The sequence below is a fragment of the Rhineura floridana genome, chromosome 4 (genome assembly GCF_030035675.1).
Source record: "Rhineura floridana isolate rRhiFlo1 chromosome 4, rRhiFlo1.hap2, whole genome shotgun sequence".
Lineage (NCBI taxonomy): Eukaryota > Metazoa > Chordata > Lepidosauria > Squamata > Rhineuridae > Rhineura > Rhineura floridana.
The window spans coordinates 21768642-21784551 of record NC_084483.1 but is presented as its reverse complement, the minus strand read 5'-3'; the positions used below and the strand labels follow the sequence as shown (position 1 = coordinate 21784551).

At 41.4% G+C, this 15910-nt stretch overlaps 1 protein-coding gene across 1 annotated transcript in view; it reads right to left on the bottom strand.

Moving 5' to 3' along the window:
- Positions 1-2099: 2099 nt before the first annotated feature.
- The window catches only part of LOC133384121 (dual specificity calcium/calmodulin-dependent 3',5'-cyclic nucleotide phosphodiesterase 1A-like), a 117706-nt gene continuing 103895 nt past the window's right edge, over positions 2100-15910 (bottom strand). Inside the window, exons 16-17 of the mRNA XM_061626049.1 lie at positions 15241-15525; positions 2100-3546 (exon numbers count right to left, since the gene is read on the bottom strand). Coding sequence (XP_061482033.1) covers positions 3194-3546; positions 15241-15525 — 638 coding nt within the window. The 3' untranslated portion in view covers positions 2100-3193. The remainder of the gene's footprint in view (positions 3547-15240; positions 15526-15910) is intronic.

Here is a 15910-nt window from a genome sequence, read left to right as displayed (position 1 = left end):
TATTTGGTGATACTGGAGGCATTCCTTCAGATAAACTGGGCCGGAACCGTATAGGGTTTTAAAGGTTAATACCAACACCTTGAATTGGGCCCGGTATACTACTGGCAACCAGTAAACTGCTGCTAAAACAAGATCAGCACAGCACACGTCTTGTTTCTATTATTTGGGCTGATTGCAGGTGTTGTCACCACTCACCATAAATGTAATACCATACCAACCACAACAAGATTCCTATGAGTAAGGCAGAAAACTCAGCATCCCACAACCAGTCAGGATTCATAACCAAAAACCCAAACTAAAAAAATCCTAGCAGTCAGCCAAGGACACAGAAATCCCCATGCAGCACAACCTGACCTGGGGACTGCAGTTAACACTGAATGCTGCAGCATAATTGCTGACATGAGTGAGATCCTATCAGCACATAATACCTCTGCTCTGAAATCTGCATTGGTTGCTGATTTGCTACCAGGCCAAGTTCAAGGTGCGCTTTCCATGTTATGGGTGCCACATAGTACTTGTTCTGCTCTTGTAAGAAATCAGTCCTGTAAAGTGGCAGCACCTACACTTTGGAACTCCTTGCCTATTGACATTAGGAAGATGCCTCTTTTCAGCACCTGCTAAAATCAGTTTTCTTGAGGCAAGCCTCCCCAGGCATGTGGAAGCTATTGTGTTTTTAAATCTGTTTTTAACTCATTGTTGGTTTTATTATTTTGAATGTTTTTAAGTATCTATCCTTAACGCTTTTGCCAATAATTTTATTGTTTTAATTCTTTCTGTAAACCGCTTTGAGATTTTTTACAATAAAGTGGTATATAAATGTTGTAAATAAAAATAAGTAAATGTTAGAGTCACTGTGGCCCTTGTCTCTTCCCACTTTTAGGAACCAAGGAATCTGCCTTATACTGATTCAGGCCATTTTGTACCATGATTTCTTAAATGCAATACCATACCAACCACAACAAGATTCCTATGAGTAAGGCCGAAAACTAAGCATCTCACAACCAGTCAGCATTCCTAACCAAAAACATGATAAATTAAGAAATATTTATATAAGCATGACTATCAAATATATTTATTATTTACACAAACTGTAAAGATATTTATAGTGCAATCCTAGGTTTATTTATTCAGAAGCAAGTCCCAGTGTATTCAGTGGGGCTTACTCAAACAGGGACAGACATGCAACCTCAAGTGATAAGCAACTTCATTCACACAACCCAAAATTCCGAATCATGCCACTTTACGCTGTTTTGCAACTGTTTATACTTGTTTTTATGGTTATTGGATTTTAAATGGCTTTATTTCTTGTTGTGAGCTGCCTTGGTTTCCAACCCTACCTCACAGGGTTGTTGGAAAGACTCCATACGTGCACACGCACACACTGCAGATGTATAAATACATACAGCCCATATAATAGTTTATTGTCAAACCAGTTGGTCATTGCAGAAAAATCAGTATTAGTTTTTTAAAAATCAGTATTACTTTCCTACAGAATAAAAACTGTAATACCTAAGTAAGCCCTGCCTACTTGCTTTAAAATAGGACTGGACAGCGGGGACAGGAAGAGTTACAACACAAACACAATTCTTTTTTACATTCACTCCAAAGTCCCATTGATTTTCAGCACATTCATAACCATGTCTACTCAAAAGTAAGTCCTATTGAATTCAATGGGATTTACTCTGGGCATATGGGATTAGCATTGCTTTTACAAAAAGCAAGTATTGGGAAGGTTTTCAAAACACTGCCCAAGATCTGACTCCTGCACACAAGAGGCAAAGAAACTGAAATGTATATACTTACCCAATTTATGAGATTTTCAGATAAACTGGGGGGGGGACCACCATTTTGTTTTCTAGACACTGCCTCAGGTCAATGAAACTGAAACACAATCCTGGCTTCACTGATTGGCTGCAATCCTGAATGGGCAGGGTTAAAGCTACGAAGTGCTATAGTACAGTACTGTTTAAAGAAAGATTTAACAGTTGGGGGTGGCTGACGTTTTTATGTATATCTCCAGAACCGGACCACCTAGAAACTTAATTTTTTTAAAAATTAAAGCTGAGAATCTGGGCCACCTAAGGGGCTATCCGGGCACTGGGTGGCATGCAAAGAATCCAGGTAAAACCCAGCTAACCAGGCAATATGGCAACCCTACTGGAAACCCTAGTTGAAATATCTACAAATCTCTACAGAGCTGATTGGCTAGTCCCAAATTGATTTGTAGAGATTTGTATAAATCTGTAGCCAGGGCAGTTTTTAAGGAATTGTTACTGGGTGTCCATTTCTTCATTCAAATGGCTTGCACTATAGGGGCTACCATGTCACCAAATTTCACGTCCCTGTGTGAAAAAACAACCCTATTATGTCAGTTTAATTTTAAAACATTATAAACTTTAAAGGTGGCTAGCATGAAAAACCCTTGAGCTATTCACCTACAATTTGACAGGTTTAATCCCCTATATACCAGTTACCATGTCTCCATATTTCATGTCTAAGTAAAAAAAACAAGGAAGTTATAGCCATTTCAGTTTTTCAATGTAAGTCAATGGGCTTTCCAAATATTTGTAATATCCGGATTGTAATTCGGATCCAGGTTTGATCTGGTCCAAATCTGTTCAGATGGGATTGGGCCTGATGTGTATTTACACATCAGAGCCACAAGATCAGGAGTACATGCAGAGTCCTACCAAATATATTAGCTAGATAACCACAGCAGAAACTTCTTGAATCTATATTAGTCTTGTTTTACTGTCCCAAACACAAATTTTGTAGAGTCTGACTAAAAATATTATCAAGATAAATATTTAACATACATTCCTTAGCATAGAATATTGCTACTGATTCCATCACAGTCTTGCCTTTCCCCTCCTTGCATGTTTTCTCTCACAGATCTAGTTAGGCCTACAGAAAAGTTCGACAAACTCAGAATCTTTGGGGGAAGGGTAGTGGTGTCAGGGTTTCATTTCCACCAATAAGATGGTTTATTAAGAATTATCTCTGTTCAGTAATGACAAATACCGGTTTCAAAATTCTCCCAGTTGATCTCACAATATTAATTTACCCCTTAACTATTGAATACTCAGCAGCCAGAAGATTGGTTTGTTTGTATCAGATGGCTTGTATTTGAAGATATCAGTTCCTGTTACGCTTGAAGTCAGTGCAAACTTAGCCTACCAGTTAGATGAATAACCTACTGGGATATTTTAAATACCCCATAGCTCAAGGATGTGACAGATACAGCTGCAGCTGCGCATGGGATTGTTTCATTTTGTTGGCACACATTTGTTGGTGTGGTATCATTCTTTGGGACTGGAATACTGGCAACTTCATTCTGGGAAGGATCACAATTTGGTCCTGACTCTGCTGCATATGTTAAAGAAGGGGTGTCAAAAGAGATGACTTGTAGAACAAAGTTTCGATCAGTTGAGTTTGTTTGACAACCCTCATTTTGTTTCACTGGTATTGCCACCTGTAGTGCAGTATCAGCAGACACTCTGCTGTGGTCTCGTTGCTGCTGCTCAGATGCACGTCTCATAATTTCTTCTGCAGAGAAGGAAAATAAAATGTTGTTAGTTAAGAAATTACTACTTTTGCATGGATTTTGCCCATTTTAGAGTTTCTGCTAGAAAAATGACAAGCATTCCATCACTGAAAATCACAGGATATTGAAAGTATGTATGTATGTATGTATGTATTTATTGCATTTCTATACCGCCCCATAGCCGAAGCTCTGTGGGCGGTTTACAGTAATTAAAAACATTAAAAACAAATATACAAATTTAAAAACACATTGTTTTAAAATAATTTAAAACACAATTTAAAAATTTAAAACAATTTATACACATGGTAAAATGCCTGGGAGAAGAGGGACGTCTTAACCCGGCCCTGAAAAGATAACAGTGTTGGCGCCAGGCACACCTCGTCAACAAATTCATTCCATAATTTGGGGGCCACTACTGAGAAGGTCCTCTCCCTTGTTGCCAGACTCCCAGATTCTCTCGGAGGAGGCACCCGGAGGAGGGCCTTTGATATTGAGCGTAGTGTATGGGTGGGTTCATGTTGCGAGAGGCGTTCCATCAGGTATTGTGGTCCCAAGCCATGTAAGGCTTTATAGGTTAAAACCAGCACCTTGAATCGAGCTTGGAAACATACAGGCAGCCAATGCAAGCAGGCCAGAATCGGTTTTATATATTCGGACTATCTGGTCCCTATTACCAATCTGGCTGCTGCATTTTGCACAAGCTGCAGATTCCAAACCGTCTTCAAAGGCAGCCCCACGTAGAGTGCATTGCAGTAATCTAACTTGGAGATTACCAGAGCATGGACAACTGAAGCCAGGTTATCCCTGTCCAGGTAGGGGCGTAGCTGGGCCACCAACCAAAGTTGGTAGAAGGAACTCCATGCCACCGTGGCTACCTGAGCCTCAAGTGACAGAGATGGTTCTAGGAGAACCCCTAAACTATGAACCTGCTCCTTCAGGGGGAGTGCAACCCCATCAGGACAGGTTGGACATCCACCATCCGGTCAGAACCACTCACTAACAGCATCTCATTCTTGTCTGGATTGAGCCTCAGTTTATTAGCCCTCATCCTGTCCAATGTCGCAGCCAAGCACTGGTTCAGCACATTGACAGCCTCACCTGAAGAAGATGAAAAGGAGGAATAGAGCTGCGTGTCATCAGCATACTGATGGCAACACACTCCAAAGCTCCGGATGACCGCACCCAACCATTTCATGTAGATGTTGAACAGCACAGGGGAACTGACCCCTGCAGAACCCCATACTGGAGAGTCCAGGATGCCGAGCAATTTTCCCCAAGCACCACCTTCTGGAGCCGACCTGCCAAGTAGGAGCAGAACCACTGCAATGCAGTACCTCCCACTCCTAACTCAGCCAGTCTTCCCAGAAGGATACCATAGTTGATGGTATCGAAAACCACTGAGAGATCAAGGAGAATCAACAGAGTCACATTCCTCATCTCTCTCCCGACAAACGTCATCATACAGGGTGACCAAGGCTGTTTCCGTGCCAAAACCATTTCTGAAACCCAACTGAAATGGATCCAGATAATCAGTCTCATCCAAGAGTATCTGGAGCTGGCCCGCAACCACTCGTTCAAGGACCTTGCCCAGGAATGGAATATTTGCCACCGGCCTATAGTTATTAAGATGTTCTGGGTCCAGGGAGGATCCACCAGGAGTTTGTCTCCATCTGTACTCAAGCCGTCTCCTATATTGTTTCATTGCTCTCAGCTCTGGGGTATACCATGGAGCCACATGAGCTCTACACAGGAGAGGGTGCTCAGGAGCAATCATGTCAACCGCCCAGGTCATTTCTGTATTCCACAGTTCAACCAGGGTTTCAACAGGAGCGCCAGCCCTATCAGCTGGAAAACTCCCCAGAGCCCTTGGGAAACCATGTGGATCCATTAGTCTCTGGGGGCGGACCAACTTAATATGTCCCCCATCCTTGAAGAGGGGGAAAGCTGCTGTAAGTCTAAACTTCAGCAAACACTGATCTGTCCATGACAAAGGGACTGATGTAAGGCCCCTGACATTCAGATCACCAACTCCACGTCCAGTTGCAAAAACCAAGTCGTCTAGAGTATGCCCTGCTACATGTGTTGGGCCAATGGCATATTGGGACAGTCCCATGGTTGTCATGGAGACCATGAAATCCTGAGCTGCCCCGGATAAGGTGGCTTTGGCATGGATGTTGACATCCCCCAGAACCAACAGTCTGGGGGATCTCAACAGTACACCCGAGACCACGTCCACCAGCTCAGCTAGGGAGTCTGTTGGGCAGCAGGGTGCAGTACACCAACAGAATCCCCAGTCTGTCCCGTTGACCCAACATAAGGTGCAAACACTCCAGACCAGTAGTCACCTGGACAGGGTGCTTGCAGAGGGAGATGGAGCTCCTATAGACCACAGCAACCCCCCTCCCCGACCCTCAGGTCTACCCTGATGCTGAACCAGGTACCCTGGCAGGCATAGCTGGGAGAGACTGACTCCTCCCTGCTCACCCACCCAGGTCTCGGTTATACATGCCAGATTGGCTGCCTCATCCACAATTAAATCACGAATGAGGGAGATCTTATTATGCACCGATCTGGCCTTTAGGAGCAGCATCTGGAGGTCTGAGAGCTGGCTGATAGGGCAACCAACAAACCTGCGGGTGTGGGGAGGACCGGAACAAGGCACAGTCATTAATTGCCTGGGCCGCGCTCCCCTTACCTGGCAAGTCCTCTTCACAACGCCGTATCTCCCTCTACCCATGACTACACCGATTGGGCCCCCCGCAAGTCTCCCCACTTGGCTCTGAGTCCTCTCTCCCAGGCACATGACTCAAGACCCGCAAAAAGCCAGGCAATCTGCATGTGAAAACAATTTCTGTATGTGTGTCACATGTGACAATTCCACAGATTTTTTCATTGCATGTATATGTTTCTGTATGTGCACATGCAATTAAGAAAAAAGATGCTTTTGCTCTTTTCACACATGATGATCTACATGTGGCTTTCAGGCACTTTCTATTTTTTTCTTTTCTTAAAACTTTATTTATTTGATCCATAAATATCAAGACATACAGGAGTTAAAACATAATACTTCATATAAAAGCCACCTTTCTGTAAGGTAAAGAGATTGTAGTCTGGATCTCTAAACTAGAGCAAGTGAAATCTGAATGTTGTAATTGTCCCATGTGGACAGTAATGTATTAATAATGCAACTTTAAAACATTAGTATTACTACTACTACCACCACCACTACTAATAACTGTATTGCCCACCCTTCACCAGTAAGCCCCAGGGTGGGTCTCAACAATATAAAATACATTATTAAAAACAATTTAAAGGGTTGTCCTTTGTTTGTTACCCAGAGGGTGGAGTGCAGAAAATTTTTACAGAAGGTTTATTTAATATTTTAAAGTCAAATCAACTTTGCCATTCAGTCAATTAGTTATCCATGGTAGCAAAGAGGTAAATTGGGAATTCCACATCCTCTATTAGACCATCAGGCTTGTGTCATTTTTCAGTTTATTTTTTTTTCAGCAATTCATTTGTTGTTGTTATACATATGCCTTCAAGCAGATTACAATTTATGGCAGCCCTATGAATCAGTGACCTCCAAGAGCATCTGTCATGAACCACCCTGTTCAGATCTTGTACATTCAGGTCTGTGGCTTCCTTTATGGAATCAATCCATCTCTCGTTTGGTCTTCCTCTTTTTCTACTCCCTTCTGTTTTCCCCAGCATTATTGTCTTTTCTTGTGAATCATGTCTTCTCATGATGTGTCCAAAGTATGATAACCTCAATTTCATCATTTTTGCTTCTAGTTCTGGTTTAATTTCTTCTAACACCCAATTATTTGTCTTTTTTGCAGTCCATGGTCTGTGCAAAACTCTCCTCCAACACCACATTTCAAATGAGTTGATTTTTCTCTTATCCACTTTTTTCACTGTTCAACTTTCTCATCCATACATCGAAATCAGGAATACCATGGTCTGAATGATCCTGACTTTAGTGTTCAGTGATACATCTGAGGACCTTTCCTAGTTCTCTCACAGCTGCCCTCCCCAGTCCTAGCCTTCTTCTGATTTCTTGACTATTGTTTCCATTTTGGTTAATGACTGTGCCAAGGTATTGATAATCCTTGACAACTTTAACGTCCTCCTTGTCAACTTTAAAGTTACATAAATCTTCTGTTGTTATTACTTTAGTCTTCTTAACATTCAACTAGAGTCCTGCTTCTGTGCTTTCCTCTTTAACTTTCATCAGCATTTGTTTCAAATCATTACTGGTTTCTGCTAAGAATATGGTATCGTCTGCATATCAAACTATTGATATTTCTCCCTCCGGTTTTCACACCTCCTTCATCTTGGTCCAATCCCGCTTTCTGTATGATATGTTCTGCGTATAGATTAAATAAATAGGGTGATAAAATACACCCATCTCACACCCTTTCCAATAGGGAACCAATTGGTTTCTCCATATTCTGTCCTTGCCTCTTGCCCAGAGTATAGGTTGCACATTAGAACAATCAGATGCTTTGGCACCTCTATTTTTTAAGGCATTCCATAGTTTTTCATGATCTACACAATCAAAGACTTTGCTGTAATCTATAAAGCACAGAGTGATTTCCTTCTGAAATTCCTGGCTCTGTTCCATTATCCAACGTACATTTGCAATATGATCTCTGATGCCTCTTCCCTTACTAAATCCAGTTTGGACATCTGGCATTTGTCATTCCATATATGGTAAGAGCCTTTGTTGTAGAATCTTGAGCATTACTTTACTTGCATGGGATAAGGCAATAGTTCAATAATTACTGCATTTCCTGGCATCCCCTTTCTTTGGAACGGGGATGTATATTGAACACTTCCAGTCTGTGGGCCATTGTTTAGTTTTCCATATTTCTTGACAAATTTGTTAAAATTTGGACAGATTCTGTCTCAGTAGCTTATAGTAACTGCATTGGTATGCCGTCTGTTCCTGGTGATTTGTTTCTTCCAAGTATTTTGAGAGCAGGTTTCACCTCACAGTCTAAAATTTCTGGTTCTTCATCGTACGGTTCCTCCGTGAATGAATCTGTCATCCTTGCATCTCTTTTATAGAGTTCTTCAGTGTATTGCTTCCATCTTCCTTTTATTTCATCTCGGTCAGTCTCTGTGTTTCCCTGCTGATTATTCAACCTCCCTACTCTTGGTTTAAATTTCCCTTTAATTTCTCTCATCTTTTGGAATAGGGTTCTTGTTCTACCCTTTTTGTTGTCCTATTTTATTTCTATACAATAACCATTGTAATAGTTCTCTTTGTCCCTACGTACTAGTCACTGTATTGTTGCATTTAGGGTTCTAACTGTGTTTCTATCTCATTTTGCTTTTGCTTTCCTTCTCTCTTTAACTAATAAAGCCGTTGGGACCTAGACTCTGATGTTACGACAGATGAATCCATTGAAGTGTCCAGAACACGGTCTTGTCTTTCATTATTGGATGAGTTTCAGTTGGTGCAGCTTGAGGAAGTAGACAAGGTGCTTGGAATGGTGCGGGTGACCACGTCTGCTCTAGATCCTTGTCCATCTTGGCTGGTCAAGGCTAGCAGGACTGGTACCACCGGCTGGGCCAAGGAAGTGATAAATGCCTCCTTGAGTGAGGGAGTAGTCCCTAGTAGCCTCAAGGAGGCAGTAGTGAGACCTCTTTTGAAGAAACCTTCCTTAGACCCAGATAACTTGAACAATTATAGACCGGTGGCAAATATCCCCTTTTGGGGCAAGGTTCTGGAGCGGGTGGTTGCCAATCAGCTCCAGGTGCTCTTGGATGAGACCGATTATCTGGATCCGTTTCAATCCGGTTTTAGGCCTGGTTTTGGCACTGAAACAGCCTTGGTCGCCCTGTACGATGACCTCTGTTGGGAGAGGGACAGAGGGAGTGTGACTCTGTTGATTCTCCTTGATCTCTCAGCGGCGTTTGATACCATCGACCATGGTATCCTTCTGGGGAGACTCGCGGAGTTGGGAGTTGGAGGCACTGCTTGGCAGTAGTTCCGCTCCTACTTGGCGGATCGTCGCCAGAAGGTAGTACTTGGGGAACATTGTTTGACACCTTGGACTCTCCATTGTGGAGTCGCTCAGGGGTCGATTTTGTCCCCCATGCTTTTTAACATCTACATGCAGCCTCTGGGTGCCGTCATCAGGAGTTTTGGAGTGCGTTGCCACCAGTACGCTGATGACACGCAGCTCTATTTCTCCTTTTCATCTTCTACAGGTGAGTCTGTGGATGTGCTGAATCATTGCCTGACCGCGATAATGGACTGGATGAGAGCTAATAAACTGAGACTCAATCCAGACAAGACTGAGACACTGTTGGTGAGTGCCTCCCCTGCCCAGATGGTGGATGTTCACCCTGTTCTAGATGGGGTCACACTCCCCTTGAAGGAACAGGTTCGTAGTCTGGGAGTTCTTTTCGATCCTTCCTTGTCTCTTGAGGCGCAAGTGGCCTCGGTGGCAAGGAATGCGTTCTACCACCTTCGGTTGGTAGCCCAGCTACGCCCCTATCTGGACAGGGATGACCTCGCCTCAGTTGTTCATGCTCTGGTAACTTCTAGGCTGGATTACTGTAATGCGCTCTACGTAGGGCTGCCCTTGAAGACAGTTCGGAAGCTTCAGCTAGTGCAAAACGCAGCAGCCAGACTGCTGATGAGGACCAGCCGGTCAGCACATATAACACCTGTTCTGGCCCGTTTGCACTGGCTACCTATTTGTTTCCGAGCCAGATTCAAGGTGCTGGTTTTGACCTATAAAGCCTTACATGGCGTGGGACCGCAATATCTTGTGGAACGCCTCTCCCGCTATGAACCTACCCGGTCACTTCGCTCAGCATCTAAGGCCCTCCTCCGGGTACCAACCCATCGAGAAGCCCGGAGGACAGTTACTCGATCTAGGGCCTTTTCTGTAGTGGCCCCCGAACTGTGGAACAGCCTCCCCGAAGAAGTACGCCTGGCGCCTACGCTTCTATCTTTTCGGCGCCAGGTTAAGACCTTGCTATGCTCCCAGGCATTTTAAGCGTTTATGTTATAATTTAAATTTTTTCTTTTTTCTTTTTTTTCTTTAGTTGCTGCTTGTGTTTATTGTTTGTTGTCTGATTTTATTGTTGATATTTTGTATTTTAACCTTTTTGTACACCGCCCAGAGAGCCACTCGCTATGGGCGGTCTATAAATGAAACAAATAAATAATAAAAAATAAATAAATAAATCCATAGAGCTCTTTCTCTTTTTAATTAGAAGTATTGTCTTTTTGAATTCTTCCCTGATAATGTCTCTGACTTCATTCCATAGTTCTTCTGGTTCTCTGTCAACTAATTTTAAAGCCTCAAACCTGTTTCTTATTTGATCTTTATATTCTTCTGGGATGTTATTTAAATTGTATTTTGACATTATGATTGCTTTGTTCTTCTTCTTTAGCTTTACTCTGATTTTCGATACGACCAGTTCATGATCTGTACCACAGTCTGCTCCTGGTCTTGTTTTTGCAGCAAGCATGGAATGTCTCCATCTTCTGCTATATAATACCAATTATATAATCAAGTTCTGTAGACCATAGCAACTCCTCCCCCTTGTCCTGCAAAAATTGGACGCATTAGATTCTTATATTAACACATAAAAATGTGTTCAGCATGGAAAGTATTGGCCTATAGTCTGGTTTTTTAAAAAAAACACCAGATATTGGCAATCTATAAAGACAGTGGTGATGTACTCAATACATCTTCAAATATTACCCAATTTATTAAGTCCTATATTACATCATCTATTCCTTAAGCCCTAGAATAAAAAGACAAATAAAAGATTTTTAAAGAAAAGATTGAAATTCCAAAATTGATATCTGAGGATAGAATGTTTTTTGATGCCTCTGAGATATTAGATAACATTAATTCACTAAAAGCCTGTAAAGTGCCAGGGATAGATGGATTTGCACCAGAATATAACACAACAATGAATGTGCAGACCCCATCCTCTAAAGCTGAACTCAAACACGAAGCTGGATGAGGGGGACAAAAAAAGATACTGGGTGCTGCTATATATTATAGAAAAAAGGAAATATGACTTTAGTCTCGTATATGAAAGTTAAAATATAATAAAGATAAAAATAAATTTGCTAAACTGCAATGGTAAATGGACTCATCTATCCACGTCAAGGAATGCCTGATGCACAAGCTAATGTGACAAATTAACAAACTATGTCTATGATGAAACATGCTTCAATCCTGTGGGTCTTCTGCAGTGGTCAAAAGATTTTTAACACAGAATTTACCACAGAAAAACAGCCACAGCTAGATGGTGCATGAAGCTAACCATGAATTTTCTATGTACAAGTGCTAATCATGATGGTATATGGCCTCAGAATGGTTTAACAATCAATCCCTCTTCCCAGGGAATTCTAGGAATTGTAACTATGAAAGTCAATAGGGGTCTCCTAACAACTCTTACTATTATTTGATTGCATTGGAAATGTCTATCATATCTACCCGTGGTTTATATATTTTAACCAACTGATTTTAACCAACTGATATTGGTGTGTTTTAATGATTGAGATGTTATTTTACAATGAATTTTAAATGTTAAAATATCCACATCAAAATGATTTATTTATTTGGATTGTGTCATGAGCCCCACAGAAAGGGGGTGGAGTGGCGAGAATGAGGAGGAGGAGGACTTTGCATGGGATGACAGTTCCAGTGTCGGGCCAATAGGTGCACTGGATTCTTAAAGCTCTCACACCATGGACAGTGATAGCTCTGCCCCTATAGCTCTGATTACCCAAGAGGAGGCGCAGCCCAGTCAGGCAATTGCCTCTACCCCCAACATTCATCCCCTTCCAATGTCTGCTTTGCTGTCACCTCAGGGCAGTTCCCCTCCCTCTGATGGGGAGGATCTTGCTGAGGCAGAGCAGCTGCTCTCGCCATATACATGTAGGCAGTTACGCCAGCAAATTCAACACACCTCCATGGATCCTCTGAGGAGGAGCGTTCGTTGGCGCACACATTCTCAACAGTGACACTCGGTTCACACAAGTATGGTGTCCACCAATTCTTATTTAAGCATGGTGAGAGGGCATGACTAGTTGCTGTGAGAATCTTAGCACAGTATAGTTATGTATAATTGCTCCTAGAAAAGATGCTGCATTCTGTTTAAGCTGATTCATAAAGCTTTCTGAACTGAAACTTTTTCTATTAAATCTACTAAAGAAAAGCACATCTCTGTGTTTGTGTCTGATTTCAATGGGTTCGGGCAGGACAGATTGTTATGTTTTGAAATGAACTAGGCATTTAGACTGTTACTGTAATGAAGTATTGATTTGCATTTTTTGCTAATGTGAGAGCCACTTTGGGCACATTTATGTGGGAAAGTGACATACAAATTAAAATAAAAAATAAAATACAGTCTGGATCTTTAGAATAATATTTTTCAAGCATTAATTAGGAAAATCAAGTCAGAAATGAAAAATGGATTAGCTTAAAATTATCCCTTTGGGGTAGATTAAACATAATTAAGATGTCTATTGTACCAAAGTTGACGTTTCTGTTTTCCCAGTTCCCATGGACTATGAAAATGACAAATAATTGGGTGTTAGAACAAATTTCTCCATAACATCTAAATCAGAAGAGGCTGTGCAAGCCCTGGACCACTGCCTGGACTCGGTAGTGGGCTGGATGAGGGCCAATAAATTGAGTCTGAATCCTAGTAAGTGCTGTGGGTTGGTGGTGCCCAAGTTCGGATAATTGGTCAGTTGCCTGCTTTGGATGGGGTTGTACTCCCTCTGAAAGAGCAGGTCCGTAGTCTGAGGGTGCCCCTGGATCCATCTTTGTCGCTAGAGGCCCAAGTGACCTCCGTGGCTAGGAGTGCCTTTTACCAGCTTTAGCTGGTAAGACAGCTGCAGCCATTTCTCGCCTGACCACTGTTGTCCACGCACTGGTAACCTCTAGGCTCAATTACTGTAATGCGCTCTATGTTGGGTTGCCCTTGAGGTTGGTCTGGAAGTTGCAGCTGGTGCAAAATGCGGCAGTGAGACTGCTCCCTGGGGCAGGGTATCACCAGCATGTCACTCCACTGCTGATAGAATTGCACTGGCTGTTCATTTGCTACCAGGCCAAGTTCAAGGTTCTAATCTTGGTGTACAAAGCCCTATACAACTTGGGACCAGGATAGCTGAAAGACCGTCTTATCCCTTATATATCCAGTCGATCACTGCACTCTGCAGGTGAGGGTCTCCTGCAGATACCATCTTATCAGGAGGTCCATTCCACACAACATAGGAAACGGACCTTTAGTGTGGCGGCACCTACCCTGTGGAATTCCCTCCCCTTAAATATTAGGCAGGTGCCATCTCTGTTATCTTTTTGGCGCCTATTGAAGACCGTCCTCTTTCAACAAGCCTTTTAAGTCGAGGCCTTATCCCAGTTTGTGTCTGTGTTGGAATTGCTTTTTAATATGTTTTTAACCTTTTTTTTAAGATGTCTTGAAAACTTTAAAAAAAATATTTTTAAATATGTTTTGTTTTAATGTATTTTAAAGTCTGTTTTTATGATGTTTTAAAGTGTTTTTAGTGCTTTTGTTTGCCACCCTGGGCTCCTGCTGAGAGGAAGGGTGAGATATAAATCAATCAAACAAACAAATAAATAAATAATCTGTTCTTTAATTCTTTCTTATGTTTGCTTTCCAAATTTCTGATTTTGGCCTCATATTTTTCTCATTTGTTGTCTTATGAAGGTGAGTGGAAATATTTATGAATAATCCTCTTAAACAAGCTGTACATATATCCCACATTGTTTAGTTTGACACTTCCTTCATTTTGTTAGTTTATAGAAAGGATTGCAATTTAGATTTTTAAATTTCTCAGTTCTTTGTGATATAAAATGAATTATTCTATTTCCAAATTTTACTTTTTGTAGCATTTTGATAAAACATAAATTTGAACATTAAGATTTAAAAGACAAAGCACCTTCTTCCAGCATACTTATAAATTATTAAAAATAAATCTTTGTTAATTTGCCTACTGTACTGATGGCAGACGGGATACGAAGAGCCAGGGATAGGGGGACAGTCATGGATTTTGTGGAGAGAAAGGATTGTGTACTCTCTTAATGAAAATCCTACCCAAGAATATGCTGAAGGCCACCTCCTCCTGAATTCTGAGGGAAGGCAAGAAGCTGTAGTTATTTAGTTGTGATGAAAGGCATCCTCCACATGATCAGAGATACTTTATTCCCATATTCCTGGTACTGAAACAGAATTCTAGGCAGAATTCTGATGTGGGTATAAATTAAATCAAGAGGGTGTATATAGGGAAGGGAGAAGGCACAGTTATTTATTGGTAAGTAGAAAGTACTCTGCACAAGCTGAGAGGTACTGTATTATTATTTCTCTTTAAGAATTCTATGTCATGGAGTCACTGGATGATCTTCCTCAGCTATAAAACAAGGTCAGTGTCCTCTAAAGATCATAAGAGCAATATAGTGTTTTTGCCATTCACGTACAGTCGTCATTCCTGCTTTCTGTTTGTGGCGCAAACTATGTCTGAATTGTTTTGGCCTCACCATTTCCACCACACCACACTGTGTGTCTACCCATGGCACTGACTAAGTTATGCTGTTTTCATCTGTGAAATGTTGAAGGTTCATTGAGGTTTATGCTAAAACTACCAATTAGTGATTACTGAAGTCTGAGAAGAAATGATCAATTACCATTCCACAGTGAAAAAATTTCCATGTCACTTTGGGTAAGATCTGTCATTATATAGCCAACATTAGGTGGTTGCAAGACAAAATCTTGATCAGTGATGGCAGGGTGTTTACTTGTTATCTGGGGCTCAGGATCTTCCGGTATAAATTCCTCAATGATCACATCATCGCTTTCATTAGGACTCAGAGGTTTTGTTTTTGGAACCATTGCTCTCATCTCATATATGTTTGAATCTGTGTTCTGATCAGCAGCTTTCCTCCAGGAACTTTGACTATCAACTAATTCCTCTACAAAACAAATATGCAAAAAAAGGGTCGGTCAGCTAAATCATCTTGGATGAAAAATAGTGCTACTTCTGCATACATTAATATGATAATCTAAACTACTTTTTGTAAAATGTGTGTCAATAAGAACTCACTAAACCAGTTATTTAGAAGACCCTAGGGGGGGAAATGTAAAGGCAGAACTCATAACTGGAACTATCTAGTCAGCTTGTTGTTCAGGTGCTATGAACTTGATCTTCGTCCTTATGAAACTGAAACATTTACTAATCCCCATAAAAGATTTGTGCTTAAAATTTAATATTGTCTCCTAAATTAGGGTATGTTGAAAATGAGGTATTACATTACTCCACTGTGATCAAAAGCACTGGGTTCTTGTGATCACTCTGGA